General features: G+C 39.7%; 1 protein-coding gene and 1 long non-coding RNA gene across 2 annotated transcripts in view; one reads left to right on the top strand and one right to left on the bottom strand.

Annotated features, from left to right (window-relative positions):
• Window positions 1-402: 402 nt before the first annotated feature.
• On the bottom strand, window positions 403-20483 carry POU2AF3 (POU class 2 homeobox associating factor 3). The gene is made up of 4 exons (XM_073602412.1): window positions 20394-20483; window positions 9143-9191; window positions 7402-7634; window positions 403-3406 (listed from the first exon to the last, which is right to left on the bottom strand). Exons 2-4 carry the CDS (start codon window positions 9171-9173, stop codon window positions 3071-3073), a joined length of 600 nt encoding a protein of 199 aa, XP_073458513.1. The 5' UTR covers window positions 9174-9191; window positions 20394-20483; the 3' UTR covers window positions 403-3070.
• LOC141110791 (uncharacterized) overlaps window positions 8056-23955 on the top strand; it is a 28781-nt gene continuing 12881 nt past the window's right edge. Inside the window, exon 1 of the long non-coding RNA XR_012236343.1 lies at window positions 8056-9308. This is a non-coding gene — a long non-coding RNA (uncharacterized lncRNA). The remainder of the gene's footprint in view (window positions 9309-23955) is intronic.

Genomic DNA, 23955 nt, shown 5'->3' with positions numbered 1-23955 from the left:
TGCCCTGTCAACAAAAGCTAGCTGAACCGGCTGCAGTACACATGGACCGGACTGTTGATGCCGCCCAACATTCAGCCCGTGTGTTCTAGGCTTTAAAGCTGCCTGACCCCCTACAGAAGGAGTGGGAGATATCTGTTTCTTCCCTTTGTGTGTACATTATTAACTTTATTATTAGGAAAACTGTGACCTTCTACCTCCTATTATCAAGGAACTGAAAGAAATAGACCTTTACATTATGCCATAGTCATCTGAGGCACAAAACTTTTGAAAGGCACAAAATGCCTAATCATGAATAATTGCATGGTAGACAGGGCACCACTCTTCCAGTTCACCCACATTATAACCATTAGAATCACTCATCCAATAAAACCCAGTTGTAATGAAAACAAATCACAAGGAAGGTTATTTTACAAAATATATATATATTTCTTACAAAATGGCAGTTTTTTTAGTTTTGTTCATTGTTCAACATAAAATTTGACCAACACAACTGAGACAGGTAATCACATATAAAAGACAATGGGTATAAAAATAGTCAAAAAGGGAAGACTAGAAAGGCAGGTTTTGTAGGCACAAAACATTTGATTACAGTCTTCAATTTTAACAAAAAAGAAAGTATGTATTTGTTTAATAATTTGGTTTAGTTTTCAGCTGAACTCCAGGCAAACAGATAAATAAAAAGTTTAAAGATGTATTTAAACACTTCTATACCTAAAAAAAAGCCATTGGTATTCTCTAAAAACTATTTTGTCATCCAGCTAACTCTTCCGGACAGAATAAACAGGTCTGGCACCTTCATTGTTGTAGAGCACTAATAAGCACCTCATGTTGGCCATCCCTCCCCCAGGCTGACTGCTACATAGGAGGCCTTAGGTATTTACAACAATTGGATGTATATATTTTTAATTAAAACATGAGTGTATTAACTGGTGTTTTATATATGCCTAGAGATCAGTTTTCAGTGTTAATCAGTTTTTGTTTACAAAGGTATATAAAATAGCTTTTCCTTGTTTCAAGCAATATATTCTTGTTCACAACTTTGCCAGATCCACACCTTGAAATGGCCTTCTATCAAAAAAAAAAAACTCTTTCAAGTAGTGACAGTCTTGGAATTTAAAGAATTTTGTTTGAGAAGCTTTGGATTTGACAGATACACTGTGTGAACCTGTTCAGAGAGTGTAAAATAGATTTCTGTGACTGTATTTAAAAAGAAAAATATATGTAGTGCCTATTTTCTGCTATAAATATCAATAATGGGCATTAAGAAACATGTATTCCCAAGGGAAAGGAGTATATAGTTCATGGCTTTACTACAAGGTAAGTATATATTTTGTTCCCATGTTTTTATAATAATTACAGTGGTATAGTAATGTAAACATAGAAAGCTTGTGGGTTTTTATTTTATACCCACAATTTATGCAGCAATTTGACTGTTGTAGTATGCAGTTTTGTATATGTACGTATATCTACTGGGAGATGTTCTAACCTTCATTTGGTTGTGTATTTTAATAACATTTTTTAATCCACACAGTTCAGAAAACCACTACTGCATTTGTCAATGTTCATGATCAATAAACAAATTTAGTCCATAAAATACTACAAATGTGCTATAATGAAAGCAAGCCTGGGGATACTTTTTTTTATATTGGGTCCAGCTAGGCCTGACAAATGGTAGATGGATAGATATTTTGTTGATTTTCTTGGAAAAAGCAGTAGGCTAGATCCATGTGGTCATTATACATATGAACACTGTGATTGATTGTAATAATGGTAAACCTTCCCTTGAAGAATATAGAGAACCCATGACCAAATCCAGCCAGGCTTACCTTTATGCAGAAATCAGGTTAGTTCAATGAATTGGAAGATATTCATTATTCAAGTAGATAATACTGAACTATACTATACTGGTGTTTAAAAATGTATATACTGAAGTCTGTATTAAAGTAAACTTTTCAGATTGTTCCATTAGCATTTTTTTTTCTCATCTAATTAGAAGTTCCTGATACCAGGGGGTTGCTGCCCAGGTTTGTTTGATCCTTAATAATACCTTTGATCCAGTAGCCACTTGTTTAACCAATCAGGTTGCTTAATTAGATGGCCTAATAAACCATGTCGTGATTTTCCATGTATCCCACCCTCATTTCTGAAAGCCACAGCCTTCACAGAGGTCTATATTGCCCTCTCACAAGCAATGAGCCTTTTAGGTTGATCAGAATTATCAATTTGCTAAGAAAGAGGTAATCTTAACAGTTATGTACATGGATGAGAAGATTTCTGAAATTGCATATCTCATCAAACATGTTCATATACTGTTCCAATAAATGCAGAGCAAGCTTCCCATAACCTTTCATAGGCAATGGCTTATCTCTGCTCAGTGAAGGCACTTGGCCAAAATGTTCTGCATTATCAGCATCTAATTACCATCTACTGAGATCATTACCACCTCATAAATGAAGAGATTGTCATACTATTGGGCAATTTGCTTGGACTGAGCAACTATCACCCTCCTCTACACAAAGCTAGTGTTAAACTAAAAACATAATTATAATTCCTAAATGTTTATATTATATTGATCATACACTGTCTTCATTCATGAAATTAAGGATTGCCCTATGCCTCTTCAGTTTTACTGCTGTTAAAATCATTTAATCAAATACTTACAGCTGGAGAAAGCTGCTACTATAACATAAAGCAATTTACACCTGTCCTTGAAGATGCTCTTTGACATATATTACAATACTATTGCTAATGATGATAATTGTAAAGTCTTTGGCTGGGTTTTAGCTTTTGGCATTGTTTCAGAACAATTATATATATTTTTTTTTCTATACTACAATGAACATAGGATCTTATGGAATATAATTATACTCACTGTTTATCTTGGATGTATAATATGTGTGTTTTCATAAAGAATACAAAATTTAAGGTTAGGCAGTCTCATTATTAGCATAAGTCCCCAACACAATCTTTTTTTGTTTTGTTTTGTTTTAAGTATATGGCTTTCTATTATAATCAGTGCATTACTTGGCAATTGTTAAGCTGTTTCATCTTAGGAAAATGTGACTACTTGTTAAATGTAACACATATCATAACTGTTCAGGTCCTTTGTAAAGATGTCCTCAGAAGATGTCAAATATCCCATATAGTCAATGTTAGTGTAAGAATAAGAATCCTGTTCTTTCACTGATCCTTGATAGTCCATGGGGCAGCAAAATGTACAGTAACAGAAGCTGGAATTGTCCTGGTGCTGGTATACGTGTTGATCCATTCCAGCGTGTGCACAGCTATTGGTGTCAGGAGGAGAAGGGGAGCTGTAGCTCTGTGGAATAAACTCTACACCTTGACAACTTGGAGAGTATTCAAAGGAGTTTGACCTATCTGAAGATTCCGAGGGAGACTGTGGTGTCTGCAAAAAAGAAACAGATAGATATATATATATATATATATATATATATATATATTTATATATATATATTTATATTTAATACACTTAATTACCTTAAAGTTAATCATATTCTCTTTAAATTGCCTTTTCAATTAAGAACCACTGACTTAGTCCCATTTGTATATCTGGATAAAATGTTTTCTTTTCCCACAACTCCCTTCCACCCCTTCTCCTGCACTCCCCCAAAAATGTTATTGTATGCTAGGGAAATGAACAAACAGACTGTACAGGCAAATTAGATACATAGGAACTGTCACACAGTCCTCCCTGCCCCAGGCAGACCTTATCCTAGTGGCCCAACTATCTTATTTCTCTGTTGGGAATACTGGTTGTATGGGGCAGCACTAAAAAGTGGTAGAATGAACAATGGGAACCTTGACTAATGCTGGACATAAATTCAATAGCTATCAGGGTGAGTAATATTGATCAATTAACAAAGATTGCAGCATTTGTACAGAGTAAGCTTTTCAAAGAGTAGCAAATATAGTCATGATCAAAATGACAAAACGTATTACTTTAGCTACAGGAATCTTCCAACAGTATGGAAAATGACAATCATTTAGAGGCCAGAGCTATTGAAATTGTATTCCAGCTAGTAATTACAGCAACTACAACTGGCTTACATCACTCTATATACATAATCTTGCAAATAAAAGAGTTAAAGTGATTACATCACTTTAGTAGCATGCAAAACACTAGATACTCCAAAATATTTGTTTTTTAAATGCATCCAATAAAAGATTGCTTATCTATGGCTAGCATTATAGTTTACCATTTCCTCCTGGAGACTAGAACACCATTGCTGTATACACAGAACATACAACAAGGGAAACAACATTTGGGGTGAGTGCATACAGTTAAATGTACTTTAGCTACATCTGAGTCCAATACCTTATAGACTGTTGTGATTAGTTATGTTGGCCAACCATATATGGCCTTCATGGCAAAAATAAGACTTGATATTTTCCCCTTTTGTAGATGATTGTGTTCTGAAGAGGTATTGTATCCTATTTTTCTCAGGTGGTGCTAAATTCAGATGTTATTTCTTTTTTCTCTTTTTTTACTATAAGTTATACCAAAATTGTATTTTGCCGAGAGAAAGCAAATCTTGAGTGGATTATATTTTCCAAAGGTTGAAAGACTCATCCATGTTGTCATCCTAAAGCTATACTTATCTAATAATAATAATAGTAATAATAATGTAGTAATATTAGCAATTGTATCTTAATATTAGATAAAAGATCAGTGCATGGATGCCTTTAGCAGTTGCAATTTTTAAAATACAAATCCAAAGGGGGGAGTATTTTGGCTCAAAATATTTAAGTCTTTTTAAACGATATCCAGTTTTAGTTCTGCCACAGTGACAGCGCTTTGCAGCTCCTTATATGTCAGTGAAAGTCCATACGTCACCTAAGGGGGAGATTTACTAAAACTAGTGCACACAGCATCCGGTGCAGCTGTGCATAGTAATCAATCAGCTTCCAGGTTTTATTGTCAAAGTTTAATTGAACAAGCTGAAGTAAGAAGCTGATTGATCACTATGCTCAGCTGCACCAGATTCTGTGTGCACCAGTTTTAGTAAACCTCCTCCTAAGTGACACTATACACTGTCTATATCATGGTTGCTCAACCTGTGACCCTCCAGCTGTTGTGGAACTGCAAGTCCCATCATGCCTCTGGACTTGTAGTTTTGCAACAGCTAGAGGGCCAAAGGTTTAGCACCCATGGTCTATATTAATTATTTTGTGCTGACCACTAGAGGGAGTACTTACTCTACAATTCTGCACATGAAATACACAATGGGGTTGATTTACTGAAGGCAAATAGACTGTGCACTCTGCAAGTGCAGTTGCTCCAGAGATTAGTAAATCATCCAATCATGTGCAAGCAAAAATGCTTCTTTATATTTTCCTTGCATGTGATTGGGTATTCTTTGTAAAGTGAAACTTTACCTAGTTTACTAAGCTCTGGAGCAACAGCACTTGCAAACTGCATTGTCTATTTGTGTTTAGTAAATAAATCTCATTGGGAAAGTCATGTAAAAAAAAAAAAAGTCATATCAAAATGAGTTTCAGATTAACCTTTTAAATCTTTCACCTAAAAATAAAAAATAAAAATCTTGGGGAGCCTTCATCTCTCCCGTCAGTCCTATAGAGATCTATAGACACCAAATCATGGCAAGCAGTGCCGGGACAAAGTGGCCAGGGCAAAGATGCCCAACTGCGCCCTCTGTGCCCTCCCTCCACCATTCACAAGGCTTAGGGAATCCCATTCCCAGCAGTCACTCGCTTGTCAAAATCACTGCTGCTGTCCCTACTCCTGTCAGCCTTGTAACAGAAGGAAGGCGCCCCCATCCCTACAGTAAGCCATTGCAGCCGGGGCAGCCGCCCTTCTTACCCACCCTTTGCCTTGGCCCTGATGGCAAGAGTTCCAAGAAATGTGTTTTACGTTGGACTTATGATGGCCCGTCAGTAGAAGGTAGGGTAGGGGTAAGTGTTATTTTTACATTGCAGTCATATTTTCCTATACATCAACCAGTACTTTTTAGAGATGATTTTTAACAGTTCACAGAACAAAGTTATCCAGAGCAACCAGTAGGACTGAGGTTGGTATAAGCATATTAAAAGAGTATAGTTATTTGAATTTGTTTGTAGAGAAAAAAAAGGTAGTCTATCCCAAGATCAGACATACAGCAGGTAACATATGGGGGGGGGCTACTAAAACTACTGCTTCAGTTTGTTCAATTAAGCTTTGCCAAAAAAACCTGGAAGCTGATTGGTTACTATGCACAGCTGCAGCAGCTGCACCAGATTCAGTGTGCTCCAGTTTTTTTTTTTTTTTAATCCCCCCCAATAGTGTAACTAAACTCAAACGTAAACCAAATATGTTATTTCATGTTCCTTTAATGCCTAAAGTATACTTTTTTGCATGAGCTGCTTTCAGTTAAATCATACCAGGAAGGTGTAACTACAGACACTTCTATTCCTGGGGTGACAACACTTATGCAGTTTAGCTGCTGTGTTGTCACCTTTTCCTTCTCACTCATGCGAGTTTAACCACAAGTTGTTGCACTAACACACTGGGGCTGATTTACCAAAACTGGAGAGTGCAAAATCTGGGGCTGCTGTACATGGTAGCCAATCATCATGCAGAGCAGCCACAGATTTTGCACCCTCCAGTTTTAGTAAATCAACTCCACAGTGTGCTGGCTCATTCTGCTGTAGCCACCCCAGTAGAACTGTATTGTTCATCCATTGCTGAAGAGTGAACACCTACACAGGAAGTTCATACAAAGTCTACAGGACATGTATAGCACAAGGAGAAAACAAGAAAATGAAGGCAAAAACAATTCAATTTTTTTTTTTTTTTTATAAAAAAAATATTCAGTCCTATTTTACACACAGTTCTCTTCAAAACTCTGTATTTTTTGTGAGAGTTTACTTTTACTTTAGTAAAAGTGTCCATATAAATGTTGCATTACATAACTAAACACATTTTTGGCACTTTATATAATATAATTATCAGGAATAATTATCAGGAATCTCTGAGTACAGAGCTATGTCAAGATCTTTTAACCCTGTAAACTTTTCTGCTATAATGTCAGATATAAAAATAAAAGGCTTAAGAAGCATTGGCTTTCTACAACTGATTACTCAGCAGTTACAAGCAAAAGGGATCAAATACATTTTCAGACAGCTCTCTTACATATTCACATTGCTTTTTATTGTAAAGCCTTTTGTTCTAGGCTGTTTATATAAATTATAGGACTTGCCCTAGTAGCCTTTTATTTACTGGCTTTTACCCATTATTGTGCTTACACCAAGATCAGGGAATCTATAGCTGGTGCATATATTGTATTTTGATCTTATAGACAGCTCATGCAGGCTCAGTGGGCCATCTAGTGACTGCTCATATATGCACCACCACCAATACAGATAACAGAAAAACAGTTTTACCATGTTCTCATGAAAGATGGGAAATGGCTGGATGGATCCTTCTGAGAAAGTTGGAAATACATTCTGGAAGTCACAGGAGCTGTTGTCCACAATGGTGTTAGGTTGATGGTAATAGTCCATAGTCAGCTGATCCAGTAAGCTTGTGCTGTTTTCCTGAACTCCATAGCAGGGCATTGGTGTGGTCTGTGGGTATTGGGCTGCAGGCACAATAGGTGCACATGCACTATAACATGCTAGGATTAAGACACAAGACCATGGTTAGTTTTATGTATACAATGAAAAAGATTTGCATGTCAAACAAATTACTATTTTGCATAATCTTGTTTGCTTTCAACAAAAGGTTTCATGGTTTGATCATGTCATTAGAATTACTGAAATTAACCATATAATACAAGTCTTTGTTTTCATTATGATGTCATCATTGCTTTGGGACACCCTTGCTAAAGCTAAAAGCAGTGGAACATTTCAAAAGGACTTGTTCTTTGTCCTATAGATATAGTGCAGGTGCTATTTCACTAAAATTGTATTCAGGATAACTATTACAGCCATGGACTGGTGGTATATGGCATGCCCTTTATTGTAATGCGACCAATTCTGGCATTGTGAGTGATAAATAATCAGGCATTGTAAAGGGACAAAGGCAACCATAGGTGTGTAGTCAATACTGGAACCCAACCCACCATGTGGTGACTCAAATTCACACGAGTTGGGAACCATTATGAATATAGTACCTTGCAGAGTGGATGTGTTTAATAAAAATAGTAATTAAATATTGCTAAAAATGAATTCTTTTGACCAGTATAGAGTATGCTATTTGAATGGAAATTCTCCAGCATGCAGGAAAATGTTTGATTGCATAAGAAGTACAGTAACAATGTTAGTATACAGAGCAGCTAACTTAGTTTTACTATTTTCGGGACATAAGAAGACCTGAATTGTCCTCCTTGGAACATACATTGTAAAAGACCTGCTGGTATGTCAGTGGCTACAATGTATGAAGATTTCAGAAAACATGCGAAAGATCTGATCTTGGGGAAGCTGAGTATACAGTATAAAGTTCATAACACAAATGGTTTATAAATGATTAGTATGACTTGTATTGTTCACACCAAATCAATCCCAGGGTGTTGTTAAAACATCTGAACAAGTCAGAAAATTATAACTCTAAAGACCTGATGGAATCAGAAGCATAACTTATGACAACTATGACAGCTGACAATCGATAAAAAAAAACAAGTCTAGATATAGTTTGTGGCTAAAATAAGCTCATGTATTTCTTTCTTTAATTGACATTATCCCCATGTGATGTTTTATTTTGTTTAATAAAGGAAAGCTCCAAGTTTATTCTTTAGAAAATCGTAAAAAGAACAACTGAGCCTAATATACAATTCAATCCATAAAAAGCAACTTGATCAGATATCCTTTGTGTCTCAACAAAGACATTCTGCTCATATATTCAAGTAAGGATGTGAGGTTTAAAACCCTCCAAACACCTCTTATTTAGACTAGCAGATCAAAATGTGTCACATTCAGACACTAAAAAAAAAAAAAAAAAACCTTACATGGTTATCCTGTTGTCCTCATCTGCATCCCTTCTAGCATTTAGATCTGATTGGTTGGAATAATTATTGAGTGGATCTTAAGTTGAGCTGTGAGCTTTCAGACTTCCATGTATAAAGAAATCCCTGTGACTAGGTCATGATTATTTTGTGATTTTTTTTTTTTTTTTTTTAACACTAACCTGGAGGAGGGACTGAATCAGAAAACTGCATTTTGTTCTCCTGGAAGCCCTGCAAAAATATAAAAAAAATAAAATAAAATAAATCAATAATATCAATTGCCCACCCTACTTGTATCATCTTTTTTGAAGAATCCAGCCAGCCAACTATACTGGTGCTTGACACTAGGTAAGTGAGAACTTTTATTTTTATTTTTTGTATCGTTTTATTGCTTAGGTTGTGATTTATCTAAAGTTATCCCTTGTGCTACAAATGTGTCAAAATGTGAAAAGAAAGGGCAATAATTACAATGTGATCGTTAAATTATTAATATCAGAGCGTGTAAGACAGGGATGAAGCGTCTATTGCCTAAAAAAGTATTGTATTTGTATTGTTTTTAGGATTTATATATATATATACATACATATATATATATATATATATATATATATATATATATATATATATATATATATATATATATATATAAAAAATTTATGTATTTAGTTTTTTACTTACTTTTTACTTTTAGTGCTCTTTTGCATCTACACCCATACGATTTAACTCCTTTTGTCTCTGGTCATCTGCTTTTATCCATTGATTATGTTAAATTGAATATGTATAAGTATTTATTATTTCAATATGAATAATATAATAATGAAACATGTAGAATAATGTAATAATAAAATAATGACATTGGAATAATAATAATAATATTGTTTATTAAAAAATGTTTGGATCCTTAATTGAATGGACGTGTAGTGCAGTACTGTACAACGTTCCGGCTTAGGTCCAAGCCATGGTGATGCTGCTGTTCCAGTGTGGAAAAGGTTAATGTTTAAAGGGACTATCAGTGTAATGGGAGGAGAGGGAGGGGTTGTAGAACGACCTCAGGTATTGTTCCTCTAACACATGCTGGATTCATTCACTATCACATTCATGAACCAGGAAGCGCTAATGATTTACTTGGCAGCTCCCAATGCAAATATCATCGACTGCAGATCACTTAAAAAAATGTTTTTTCCCCCCTTTGTGTTCATTTATTCAACGGGGTGGCTGCAGCTTGGTTGTCTTTTAACTGAACGATCAAACACTTGTGACCTGCATGTTCTTATGTAATAATAACTGTAGAAAATTAGATTTATTGCTAAACAGTGGCTGGTGTTATGTACAGAGTAGCCTAGGATTTCTGATAAAAAAATGCATGTCATAGCTTCCAAGGGTCCCTCTTTTTTGGAGAAATAGTTCATTTTTTTGTAACTCAGTCCCTCTGTTCTTCTCATGTATAGATCTCAGTGAATGTATGAAATATATTTAAAGCACAAAACACAGTGTGGATACATAAGGGCTGATTTACTAAAACTAGAGAGTTCAAAATTTGGTGCAGCTCTACATAGAAACCAATCAGCTTCCATTTTTTTTTTTTTTTTTTTGTCAAAGCTTAATTGAACAAGCTGAGAAGCTGATTGGCTGTCATGCATACCATGAGATTTTGCACTCTCCAGTTTTAGTAAATCAGCCCCAGTGTTTTGGTGCAACAACTTGTAGTTAAACTCATTCATAGTGAAAAGGAAAAGGCGACAACGCAGCAGCTAAACTGCATAAGTGTTGTCACCCCAGGAATGGAAGTGTCTGTAGTTACACCTTCCTGGTATGATTTAACTAAAAGTAGCTCATGAAAAAAAGTTATATAATTTAGGCATTAAAGGAACATGCAGCAACAACATATTTGGTTTAAGTTTGAGTTTAGTTAAACCATGGGGGAGATTAAAAAAAAAAAACTGGTGTGCACAGAATCTGGTGCAGCTGTGCATAGTAACCACATACTTACATGGTTGATAAGGTTGAATGAAGATAACAGTCCATCCAGTTCAACCTGTGTGTGTTTGCAGAAAAATCATTTCCCATATCCCCTATATTGTTTGCACATCCAAGAGTCTTTTAAAACTACCCATACTCCCTGCTGACACCACCTATACTGTACTTGAGTTATTTACCTTGACATGTTTAGGCTGGGTTCAAACTATTGTGAGTTGTGTTCAATGTGCAGGCAGCCCATTCATTTCATAAAGAAGCCCCTGACTGTTTTTTTTTTTAATTCAATGCACCAAGCCACATGCAAAAATGTGGCATGTTTGCTGAGGCTTGGGGGTACCATTAACAATAAATGCCACCCCATGCATCTGCAAAAGTTCAGAGTCTTCTCTCTGTGGGTTCCTCAATTTTGTGTAAATTTCCCTCCCACACATATATGAATCTAGCCTTAAGCTGGTCATAGATGGATCGAAATTCAGCCGGTTCAGCGAGTCATTCTCGTTCAAGATGAGTCAACCTAGGAGTCAACTCCTCTCCAAAATGACTTCTGGAAACTTTGTGTTCCACCAGTGTAGGCAGCCTTTCAGCTGCAGTGTTGATCAGTGTATTCTACAATGGAGAAGTCCCGCTGTCCGAATACAATAGCGCAGTGGAGAGGATTCTTACATTCACCTCGAATTTGTGGATCGGGGAATCCAAATAAGCTATGGCCAGCTTAGGTAACATCTGCAGTACTCAATTCAAAATAATATAACTTGGACTGGAGGCCCTGAGTGTAGACGCTCCCATTCAGACCTCAGTGAGAGTTGATAGCTACCTAATCTCAGTTCAGATCTGCAATCACAGCACATGGTAGGGGTGTGTCTTTCAGCCTTGTTTACTTTACATCTCAGAAATGTTAAATGACCAAATACACATAGCTGTAAAGGTAGTCAATGCTGGAAGAATGCAAAACTGTGAAATGTTAAATGTTAAAAAATGCTGCACGACTATTTGTTGTTATTAATTGTGATTGTTTGTGATAATGGCATGGTATTGTATTTAATTGTATTTAGGAAGCAGTACAGTGGCTTATTGATTAGCACTTGTGCCTTGCAGCACTGGATTCCTTGTTTCGATTTTTGGCCAGGACACTGTATGCATGGACTTTGCATGTCCTTTATGTTAATTGTCACCTGTGTACAATGGCTCTAGTATATGTGTACAAATTGGCTATACACAAGTGTTGTTACATTCTGCACTGAAGCATTCAAGGAGCACTCTTTCCATTGACCCCAATGAATTGGTTTTAGTAAGGGTTCGTTGAGGCCTTAAAATCATTTTAGGGGTTCCTCTGGGGTAACCAAGATTGATAAAGGCTGCATTAGTATATGCGTTTAGTTTTGATTGGTTGGGTTATCACTACTGCTTTCCATGCCTTACAAAACTGTAATGCCTCAAAGAGACCAATTGGAGTCAAACTTCCTCTGGGAATTGATGGCTAGAGAATGTAAATCTGAATCTGATTGTTGTGGGTTAATACAGACAGTAGCTATTAGGGACATCCTGATAAATAAAGCTTTAACTCATAAACACCAATCAGAATTCACTCTACTGAAGTCAAACTAGGACACAGTGAATTGTAATTGGTTGCTATGGATAGCTGCACTTAAAGCGGAGCTCCACCTATAAGGCTAAGCTCTGCTTATTTGCCTCCTACCCCCCTCCACTGCCACATCTGGTTTTGACAGGTACCTGCTCTCACTTCTGGCTGACTTTGTCATGGCAAACTCATCTGTAAGTTCGCCCCCCCTCCTCCTTTCCCCGTCGCCAGACCATTCACAGAGCACAGTGTGCTTCATGCATGCGCAGTAGGGAACCAGCTGTGCAGCTGCAAGACTTCATTGCCGGTTTCCCTTAGTCAGTATGGTGGCGGCAGCACCCAAGAACCGAGTGAAAAATTGGCTCAGGTGAAAACACCGCTGGATTCGTGGACAGGTACATGTCCTAATATTAAAAGACAGCAGCTACAGTATTTGTAGCTGCTCACTTTTAATTTTTTCTGCAGGAGTCTGGAACTCTACTTTAAAAATAGGAAAATGTATTGAATAAGTCCTATCCGTACCTTTTAATTATAAAGAGAAGTATATATTGGCAGCACACCACAGATCTTGAAAATGTTGTCCAAATGTTTTTTCAAGTGATTAGATCACAGCAGTAAAGTGCAACGTTTCAGAGTCACGCAGGACCCCTTTGTCAGGCATGTAATGTCATCACACGCCCGACAATGGGGTCCTGGGAGGCTCCTGAAACACTGCACTTTACTGATGTGATCACTTGAATAAAAGGTTAAATAACATTAATAAGATTTGCTGTACGCTGTCAATATACATTTCTACTTATGACGTTACCAATTTCGAGTTGGTAGTTGCTACTGCACCTTGCTATTCTTCTGCCAATTCCAGGAATGTGTGCAATGGAACTATTATATATGACTTTTAATCATAAAGAGTAGTACTGGTTCCTAAGGAACTGAAAGTCTATATGTTAGGTTCCGTTATAAAATAGCAGCCCAGTCTGTGATGGAATGACAGGCACACCTGACAATGGCCTGCAAGAGAATATGACTTCTAGGTTTCTGGAGATGTATAAAAAGAAACTCTCAGTTGTCTACTAAACTGATCATACCTCTGGATGTAACTAGATGGCAGTATGGCAGCATGGACCATTATTTACAGAAAAGAAAATATTTACAAAGGACAGCTATCTCTTCCTCTCCCTCCCTCCCTGGTTTTGAAACAGTTTGTTATGGAGATCTATATTGAAAAACATTTGAGATAACTGCTATATGCTTTCCTGTTAATGTGTACTAAATTTGGTTGTTTTAGTTGACACTTGACTTTTTTTTTCAAGCCTGAGTGATAGCAGCAACCCTTATATCGCGTACACACGAGCGGACTTTTCGACCGGACTGGTCCGACGGTCTATCTGACGGACTTTCGGCGGACTTCCGATGGACTTTCCTAATGAACGGACTTGCCTACACACAATCACACCAAAGTCTGACGGTTTCGTACAAGATGACGTACGACCAGACTAAAATAAGGAAGTTGATAGCCAGTAGCCAATAGCTGCCCTAGCGTCAGTTTTAGTTCGTCGGACTAGCATACAGACGAGCGGATTTTTCGACCGGACTCGAGTCCGTCGGAAAGATTTGAAACATGTTTTATTTCTAGGTCCATCGGACTTTTGGGAAAAAAAAGTCTGCTGGAGCCCACACACGATCGAATTGTCCGACGGAGTCTGGTCCGCCGGCCCAAGTCTGCCGGAAAGTCCGCTCGTGTGTACGCGGCATGAGAAGTGAACGTTCAGATCTTTGTATTGGGCAGTTTCACACCCGAGGGTCCCTGTGAGCAAACAGGAGGATGGTTCAATGCAAAGTGAAACAGATGTGATGGAATATGCAATACCTATAGCACCAAATTTGAACTAAATGTAGTTTGAGTAATTAAAGTGACCCTGTCACCACTCTCCAAAAAATTAAAGCAAAACTCGATTTCTTTTTAAACACACAAAAAGTAAGTAGCCCAGCAGTATTGCAAATAAAAAGACAGCTTTGCTGTAATATTTCCTGTCCCCTGCAAAAGGTTCTCCTCTCCAGCTGATGGCATCCCTTTTCTGGGTTGGACAACTCTATCTGTTGGCAGACTCTCAGACTGTCATGGTGTCATTCCACCAGCCTGGGATCACAGTACTACTGCTCAAACGGCATATACCCATCGATAGTTAAAGTATATGTAAAGGTTAATTTAAAAAAGAAAAAAGAAAAAACAAACATGTCATACATACCTCCTCTGTGCAGGGCTGGAGCAAGGATTTTGACACCCCCCCATTGGCTCCACCCCTGACTTCACCCCCTTTGCCCTGGCCATGTATACCACACCTTTTTAATGAAGCGCCCATCAAATGCAGCCTCACCAGCACCCATCAATGCAGCCTCACCATTGCCCATCAAATGCAGCCTCACCAGCGCCCATCAAATGCAGCCTCACCAGCGCCCATCAAATGAAGCCTCACCAGCACCCTTCAATGCAGCCTCACCATTGCCCATCAAATGCAGCCTTACCATTGCTCATCAAATGCAGCCTCACCAGCGCCCATCAAATGCAGCCTCACCAGTGCCCATCTACTGCAGCCTCACCAGCGCCCATCTAATGCAGCCTCCCAGTGCCCATCAATGCAGCCTACCAGCACCCATCAAATGCAGCCTACCAGTGCCCATCAATAAATGTTTGCTTGCTTCCATTCATTCATGGAGTCAGGACACAGACACAGTCCTCTGCCGCTGCTGCGCCTCTGACACTATGTGCGAACGGAGCTGCGGCTGCCTTCTTATGCTAAATCTTTGTTGCTTGCTGCAGAGAGAAAAGAGTAGGAACAACAGTGGCCGGGCTCCCTAGGCAGCAGTGCGCCCTAAGCGGCTGCCTAGTTTGCCTAGTGGTAGCACTGGCCCTGCCTCTGTGCAGTTGGTTTTGCACAGAGTGGCCCCGATCATCCTCTTCTGGGGTCCCTCAGTGGGGCTCCTGGCTCCTCCTCTTCTCGAGTGCCCAGTTGGAGAGACGCTCTCCCTCGGGCCACTCATGCGGGCATGCTTCCGCGTCCTGCTGCTGCATCCATTTACACAGACAGCAGGACTCGGGCCCGGCGCCCCCGTCATTAGATTTGATTGACAGCAGCGGGAGCCAATAGCTGCACTGCTATCAATCTATCCAATCAGGACCTGAAACACTGGCTGGAGCTGGTGTGCTCGTCTCAGTCACTGGAAAGACAGGGTTCAGGTAAGTAAAAGGAGGGTTCTGGGGGGGCAGCTGCATCACAGGAGGTTTATAACCCCTTTAAAGTGACACTAAACACTGGTTTAAAAATAAATAAATCTATTCAAGTATATAGTCTTAACTCCTATCTACATTCTATTGCATTCTGCCTTCTCCAAATCTCCATAGTCCATTTTTTTGCTGTTGTGATGTGACTTCCTGTTAGAGGTTGGCAACATTCATTCTCCATGATTTCACTGTATGTAGGAACCCTTTCTTTCTCGCTCCTGAGATGGACTAGTGGCTATGGACTATCGAGTTTTTAGTGTACATAGAACAGTGCACATGATCACAAATACATGTACCGCTCGTTGCAACCAAATGGAAGTGAGGGGGAAAAGGAGATTACAGGGCTGCTAAGTAGTGGACAGTGTATAAATTATCTTTTGGAAAATAAGGATGTCTTTTAGTGTCACTGTAGCCTCCTTGGCGGTTTTCCCGAGTGTGGCTCGGGGTTAAAATTCAGGACCATTAGCGGTAACCCCGAGCTACACTCGGGATTACATCGCAGGATCCTGGCGCCTCCTTACTTACCTTGTCCCCGGGATCCTGCGATGTCCCCCGCAGTGTCCGAGGGCTCCATCCTCCTCCGAAGCCTCTCCGTGCCGGGCTCCGTTCCCTGCGAGCGTCGCAACGCACAGGGGCGGAGCCTGGCGGCAAATTAAAAAAAAAGTCAAAATCATAACACATACAGTACTGTAATCTTACAGGTTACAGTACTGTATGAAATGATTTCACATCCCTTTTGTCCCCAGTGCTTTGGCCCATGCCCTGCATGCAGTTTTATATGATATATACTGTTCTTTCTGTCTGGAAACTGGAGATTGTCCATAGCAACCAAAAAGTGTCCCTTTACGTCAAAAGTGGCTTTAGACCAGCTAGAAAACAGTGATAGTAAATTAGAACACTTGCAGAATTGAGCGATAGTGAATCGTGGGGAAATTTATTTGTTTTTGTGTTTCAAACTTTATCATACCCGGGATATCTACTAGACTCTGGTTTGGACAGATTTAAGTGTGTTATTGTTAAGATTTACAGACCTACAATATAAAACGCCAAATTTCCATGCAAAATAATTGTACCGCTTTCAGCACCTAAAATCCGAAATAATCATACCGCCAGGGAGGTTAACAAGCTGTGTTACCATATACCATATGCCATATACACTATATTACCAAACGTTTTGGGACACCTGCCTTTACACGCACATGAACTTTAATGGCATCCCACTTTTAGCCCGTAGGGTTCAATATTGAGTTGGCCCACCCTTTGCAGCTATACCAGCGTCAACTCTTCTGAGAAGGCCGTCCACAAGGTTTAGGAGTGTGTCTATGGGAATGTTTGACCATTTTTCCACAAGCGCATTTGTGAGGTCAGGCACTGCTGTGGATGAGAAGGCCTGGCTCACAGTTTCCACTCTAATTCATCTCAAAGTTGTTCTATCCGGGTTGAGATCAGGACTCTTTGCAGGCCAGTCAAGTTCCTCCACCCCAAACTCTCTCATCCATGTCTTTATGGACTTTGCTTTGTGCACTGGTCCATATCATTTGGTGGAGGGGGATTAGGGTGTGGGGTTGTTTTTCAGGGGTTGGGCTTGGCCCCTTAGTTTCAGTGAAGGGAACTCTTAAGGCCTCAACATATCAAGACATTTTGGACAAGTACACAAAGCAAGGTTTACAAAGACATGGATGAGCGATTTTGGAGTGGAGGAACTTAACTGGCCTGGACAGACTCCTGCCCTCAACCTGATAGAACACCTTTGGGATGAATTAGAGCGGAGACTGCAAGCCAGGCCTTCTCATCCAACACCAGTGCCTGACCTCACAAATTCGCTTCTGGAAGAATGGTCAAACATTCCCATAAACAGACTCCTAAACCTTGTGGACAGCCTTCTCAGAAAAGTTGAAACTGTTATAGCTGCAAAGAGTGGGCCAACTCAATGCTGAACCCTACAGACTAAGACAGGGATACCATTAAAGTTCATGTGCATGTAAAAAGGCAGGCATTCCAATACTTTTGGTAATATAGTGTAGGTGTACTCATTTAAAAAGTGCACTGTTGACTTTCTTGACACAGTTCAAGTCCTTGGGAAAGTCATGGGTTAAGCTGGCCATAGATAATTCATTTTTTGTTCAGCCATCAGGCTGAAAAAAGATAAATAAAACCAGATTCTTCCGTGCACACAAATGTGGTGGATGGAGGAATTCCCCCTTCACCAGGACATTGTATTCTGCCAGTAGCACTCTCTATTGCTGTAGCCGCTGATCAATAAAAGTTTTCTAACATTCCTGTTCAACAGAAATTGATCTAACGATCAACTTCTGTTGAACAGGGATGGCCACACACAGATAGAAATTTTAATCCATCTATGGCCAGCCTTAGACAGAATATTTGTACATATCTCCACAGTCAGGGGATGTGGGCCAAGGGTTGATCTGGCTACACATATTACAATTTTCTTGTACTATTTTTCTTTTAGATTTACCAAAACCCTATAATATGAGGTCAAACCTAAACACTTTCAAATTATATGCAATCAGGCAGGGCCTTGTACTACATAGTTGAAGGTAAATGGAAGGAAGTTGAACAAAAAAAATTGTATAATGTGTAGCCAGCTTAAGTGTAGGACAGTATGGGCATCACCCCTCTAGACTCTGCTAGTCATCTGCAGTTAATAGACTAAGACTCATAGTCTCCGGCATCTGGAATGTAGCTTACATCATAAACTGGATATCAGGGTGCACCACCAGATGCTCCTAGTATGGTTGCCCTTTGAGTGTGGTAACCTTATAATAAAGGCATCACTGCATAAATGATCAATCCGCATGGTTTCTGTATGCACTGGACTATGCTGCAGTGCAAACAAATACCGCTTGTTTGATCTGGATAGGCTCACTGCATGTTGGCTGGAATATTGGTACTTTGTATTCTCATGCTGTATCACCTCCTGGGGAAGTACTGCCATGCTTGGTCTCTGTACATCTTTTAGAGGGAGGCTATTGGACTGCAGAGGTTGTACATGTCTGCAGCATTTTTTTTCTTTATAGGGATAAGCAAATCTGCCCAACTTTAGTTTGCAAACAGTTTCACAAAACTAGTATGAAGCTTACAGTCTTTACGGTGAACCTCATTGAAATCTATGGGGTGGTTAGGCATAAACAAATCTGTCCAAGTTTGATTTGCAGATAGGTTCACAAAACTAGTTTGAAGCTCGCTAACCTTGCAATGAACCCCATTGAAATCTATTGGGGGGAATTAAACTTGTTATTCAATTCTGCCCATTTATATAGCTTTTAAACCAGTTATTTTGAAACAAAAGGCAGAGACAGCCGGGAACTGGATTGGGGTCTAATGCCGAAAAATATAAATACTGTATAGCACAGTTTATCTCCATATACAGAACTGCCAGCTCTACCTAACAGCTTCAACACACATTAATAGTATGGTTGCTGTGAGCCCACCATTTTAATGTGATGGTGGCAATAAGGCTGGGTTATCCATTTCCATCATATAATTAGCTTTTCTGCCACCTAGTGACCAGATGCAGTGTTTTACTTTTTAAATCAATAGAAAACATTCAAACAACAAAGGAAGAGGCCTAATAACAATTGCTTTTTGCCCCCATGTGCCCATCAAATGCAGCCTCTCCAGTGCCCATCAAATGCAGCCTCTCCAGTGCCCATCAAATGCAGCCTCTCCAGTGCCCATCAAATGCAGCCTCCCAGTACCCATCAAATGCAGCCTCTCCAGTGCCCATTAATGCAGCCTACCAGCTCCCAACAATGCAGCCTACCAGTGCCCATCAATGAATGTTCGCTTGCTTCCATTCATTCGGGAGTCGGGACACAGACATTGTCCTCCGCCGCCGCTATGCCTCTGACACTATGTGTGAATGGAGCAGTAGCTGCCTGCTGATGCTGAGACTTAGTTGCTTGCTGCAGAGAGAAGAGAGTAGGAATGCCAATGGCTGGGCGCCCTAGGCAGCAGTGCGCCCTAGGCAGCTGCCTAGTTTGCCTAATGGTAGTACCGGCCCTGGGTGAACATCTATTCCCAATCATGTGCAGGCAAAAAAAAAATCGTTTTCTCCTTGCATGTGTATTTTTTGCAAAGTGAAATTTCACCCCATTCACTAAGCTCTGGGTAAAAATTCCCTTACAAAGTGAACAGCCTATTTGCCTTTAGTAAATCAACCTAATTTTGTCACCTTTTGTCCCAAACTATTTTCATGCCATCTATGAAATAATTGGCCCGATGTGATGTTAGTAGAGTCGATTTTAGTCATCAAACCATACTTACACTTGAAGCACACATCATGATAGAATCTGTCACATATAATACAAGTGCAGTCCCACGATGTATGCAGATAGATTAGCTTAATAAGAAGGTGGAGATCTTAAACCTCACACACATACTACACAAAGGCATTGTGCTCTTTAAACAGTACAGTAACCAAGCCTATTAATAATTACATATATCTGGCACAGACCATCCCAGGTGAGAAAAGCAAACAGTACTATGTGCCTATTGAACTGCAGATGTTAGTGTTAGCACTCAGTGCTGCTCCAGTGGCAACTGAACACAAAAAAAGATGGAAAGAAAAACTTACTGAAAAGTCCTTTCCTGCTTTAAAGGCTCTCTTCTGTTCCAGAAGCTCTTTCACCGTCACTCTCACTTTAACTCCTTGGTACACCTTTGGTTTGGCTAAAAAAACAAATGAAGACACAACATTATAATTTGCATCATGAGAAAAATAAATATGTAACCTTGAGCCCTAAGGATGGAATTGTTGGTCCATGTACTTTTGTGAACTTAACACAGCTTCTGTGTGACCCAAGTAGTGATCTTTTATGGGTAAAGGTAAAAAGGGGACTCTGTATGTGTATGTACATTGACAAGAAAAAGTGTGTGACCCCATAGGAAACATTAGGGCTCTTGTTAGAAACCATGGGGCCCTATACAGCCAATTGTGTGCTGCAGGTGCCAGCAGGAAGAAGAGGAGGGAAGCTAGAATAGGAGGGGCACACGGGGGGGCCTAAGCAGTAGGGGGAAAGGTATGGTGCACAGGGAGGGTGATCAGTGCAGTGTGTGTGTGTGTGTGTGGGGGGGGGGGCAATTACTGAAACCAATTCCCTGTATGTTACTCTCTGCTGCAGCTGAAAGTTAGAGGGAGGGAGAGGAGAGGAAGCCAGCTTTCAGCTGCAGCAGAGAGAGCAATGCTGCATACAGGGTATTGGTTCTAGCTATTGCCCCTCGCCGTGCCCTGCCCACATCCAATTCACCCTGCTGTCCTGGGCCCTGTACAGAAGGACCGGTGGTACTCCCTAATCCACAGCCCTGGGAAAAGTATGTGAACCCCTGGGAATTACCAGTTTTCTTCAGTCATTTGCCATTTGTTCCTCACTATTGCTGGGTACACACTGTAAGTTTTTTTTAGTTCAACCCAGTGGGCTGAACGAAAAAAAAAAAAAAATGTACAGATCGCCGCACTAACACATCCATGTTAGTGCAGCGATTTCCTCCACTGAGCTATTGTGTTCTGTCAGGGGAACTGCAGGTATTGAGGCTGATTTACTAATAGTCTTTGAGAACGTCGATGACGAAACACGTAAGGCGGAGCTACGTACCTACGTCATACGCGGAAGTCGGAGAGAGTGTGGAACGCAGCTGGGGCGCACGCCGCTCAGCTGTTAGCGTACATCCACGAGCTCCTCTCCGGGCTTGATCTCCCTTACGCAGTGTGATATCTTCACTTCCTTTGCGGGAGTGTTAATTGCTTTTAAACTTTCTTTATATTTATTTTTATCATTGGTCATTGGACCTAGTAATTTTTTAATAAATACACTACGTTATCACACTATGGGAGCCCTGTTTTCTTTTATATGAAGATAAAACCTAACCCTGAAGGATAGCTACACTTGGAGCGGAGGCCCCCTAGGGACAACCCCATTGGATTCCAACAAAACATCGAGGATACTAGATGCTTTTTACCCCTGCAGGGGTGCAGGGAGCTGGTGAGTGGGGACCCTTGAGGGGGAGCACTTAAGTCACTGGATATCATCAACTGTTGCTATTACTACAGTCACCTCACGCAGGAACTTTTGAATGAACTGTCTTCAAGCTAGGACTTTCACAATATTGATCTTTAATATCTACACTTTTTTATATTTTATATTTCTGTCACAATTGGTATATTTTTGACATATTTGGTTATTTTATTTTTTATTTGTTATATATTTATATATATATTTTTGGCACACATTACACTTGGTCCTTATTAACATTGACTGCACTTATGGTAATAAAAGGGGGCTGTGATTGTTCCCCCAGCATAACACGCCACTTGTACACGGTGGAGTTATATTTAACCAATACATGGCACTGGGTATGGACTGAATAGAGACTCTTTACTAGCCAGTGCTACAGCTGGAAAAACGAATTGTTAATATATGGTTAACCCCTTATACATCAGGAGGGGGCTGTGTGCTGATACACTTACTATTTATATAATTAATGTCACCACTATTGATGATATTTTCTGTTACACCTGTATATATATATACTTTGTTGGTACACCTGTATTATTTGGTTGCATCCTCTGGTACGGGATATCTATCCCATTGGGCACATATACAACTTATTATACGGTTCTGTAATAGCACATTTTTAACTCACTTCTAGGAGAGCACACAGTTAATATATAGCTATATAGCTAACACATAACTGGTACGTATCCAACACAGGTAGCGCCACTTGCCCCTATTCACATATACCTTTTATTTCTACCTCATCCCTGTGGGGGTGAGTAAGGGGAGGCTGCAAGCCTTGGTCTGTGACGCGGAAATTTTTATCCTTTTTTTACTAATAGTGATCATACATGTGTTGATTTTATTATTTGATTTATTTCAGGTACTTATATAGCTTCCTCAATTTACGCAGAACTTTACATATACATTGTTCATTCACATCAGTCCCTGCCCTCAAGGAGCTTACAATCTAAGGTCTCTAACTCACATTCATATATACTACAGCTAATTTAGAAAGGATCCAATTAACCTACCAGCATGTCTTTGGAGTCCGATCAATGTGTGATTCGATTAAAATGATTGGTTTGGCATTCAATCCAACTGGCATAACTTCCCTTCTGATCAATTCAGACTCAATCTAGATCAAATTCAATCCAACTGAGTCGATTGTGGAAAATGAACAATAGTTTTGCATGAGGCAAATTATGAGATTACATGGTGTAAACAGATATAAGATTGATCATTTCCAATTGTCTGTTATAAACCCATTTTAGCAATCTAAAAATCCACTTCCTAATGTGTGTGGCATATCGATTGAATTGGTTGTCTACGATAGATCAAGTATCCCTATCAGAAGAGTTCAGTCAAAAAATAAATTGATCTTTTACTGTATATTGAAGTGTGAATGGCCACCATAACGACTTGTTCACACATAGCATGCTGACTGTCGGTGGATAAATGGCAGCAAAAAAGAAATTCTATCACCAACATAAAAATTGTAGGTAGAAGTACACAGGCACATATAATATTGTTAAATGTTTACTTGCAGCTGTTTCCTTTGATATAAACAACTCGCAATGTGCCTCTAACCCTGCTAAGAAATTGACCCTCCAAAAAGTGTAAGTCCTCTAGCATAAATTCATCAACTGAGGGTAACTAATTACTGTCTGTGCTGGCCCAGCTCCTCTGCCCCCCCCCCACCTTTGTATATAACTTGTATATAGAACTCCAGGGGAAAAGTATAAAGTCTTATTTGAGTTACAGCCATAGGTGTGCGCAGGGGGTGTGCCAGGTGTACCTGGGTACACCTTAATCACTATGCACACTGCCTATTCAACTACTGCCCAGCTCCCCCCCCCCCCAGTGTTGCCCCCTGCCCCGCAGTCCTGCTGGCTTCCCTCCTCACCTCTCCCCCTGGCTGTTGAGGGGGGTATTTCAAGGGGGAGAGCGGGTGAAGAGCCTTGTAAATATGTCATTTACCCATTGACAGATAAAACCGTTTCCATATGTACATTATTAAGGTGTATATAGCTGTATGCCTGGAGTTCAGCTTTAAGCAGGGAGACAGTATGATAGCTAATCTACACATTAGACATTTCAACCACTAAAATAAGAAAAAATATGAAAGTCGTATATAATTGACTT

The sequence above is a fragment of the Aquarana catesbeiana genome, linkage group LG10 (assembly GCF_042186555.1).
Source record: "Aquarana catesbeiana isolate 2022-GZ linkage group LG10, ASM4218655v1, whole genome shotgun sequence".
Lineage (NCBI taxonomy): Eukaryota > Metazoa > Chordata > Amphibia > Anura > Ranidae > Aquarana > Aquarana catesbeiana.
Note: the sequence above shows the minus strand (reverse complement) of the source record. Positions and strands in the feature narration are given on the sequence as shown.

Bases quoted from the DNA above. Each gene is read 5' to 3' on its own strand.
- POU2AF3 (XM_073602412.1), bottom strand. From the start codon at position 9,173: ATGCAGTTTTCTGATTCAGTCCCTCCTCCAG. The intron at 7,635-9,142 runs GTTAGTGTTAAA...TCTTAATCCTAG, and splicing joins TGATTCAGTCCCTCCTCCAG to CATGTTATAGTGCATGTGCA. The intron at 3,407-7,401 runs GTAAAACTGTTT...TCTTTTTTGCAG, and splicing joins CCATCTTTCATGAGAACATG to ACACCACAGTCTCCCTCGGA.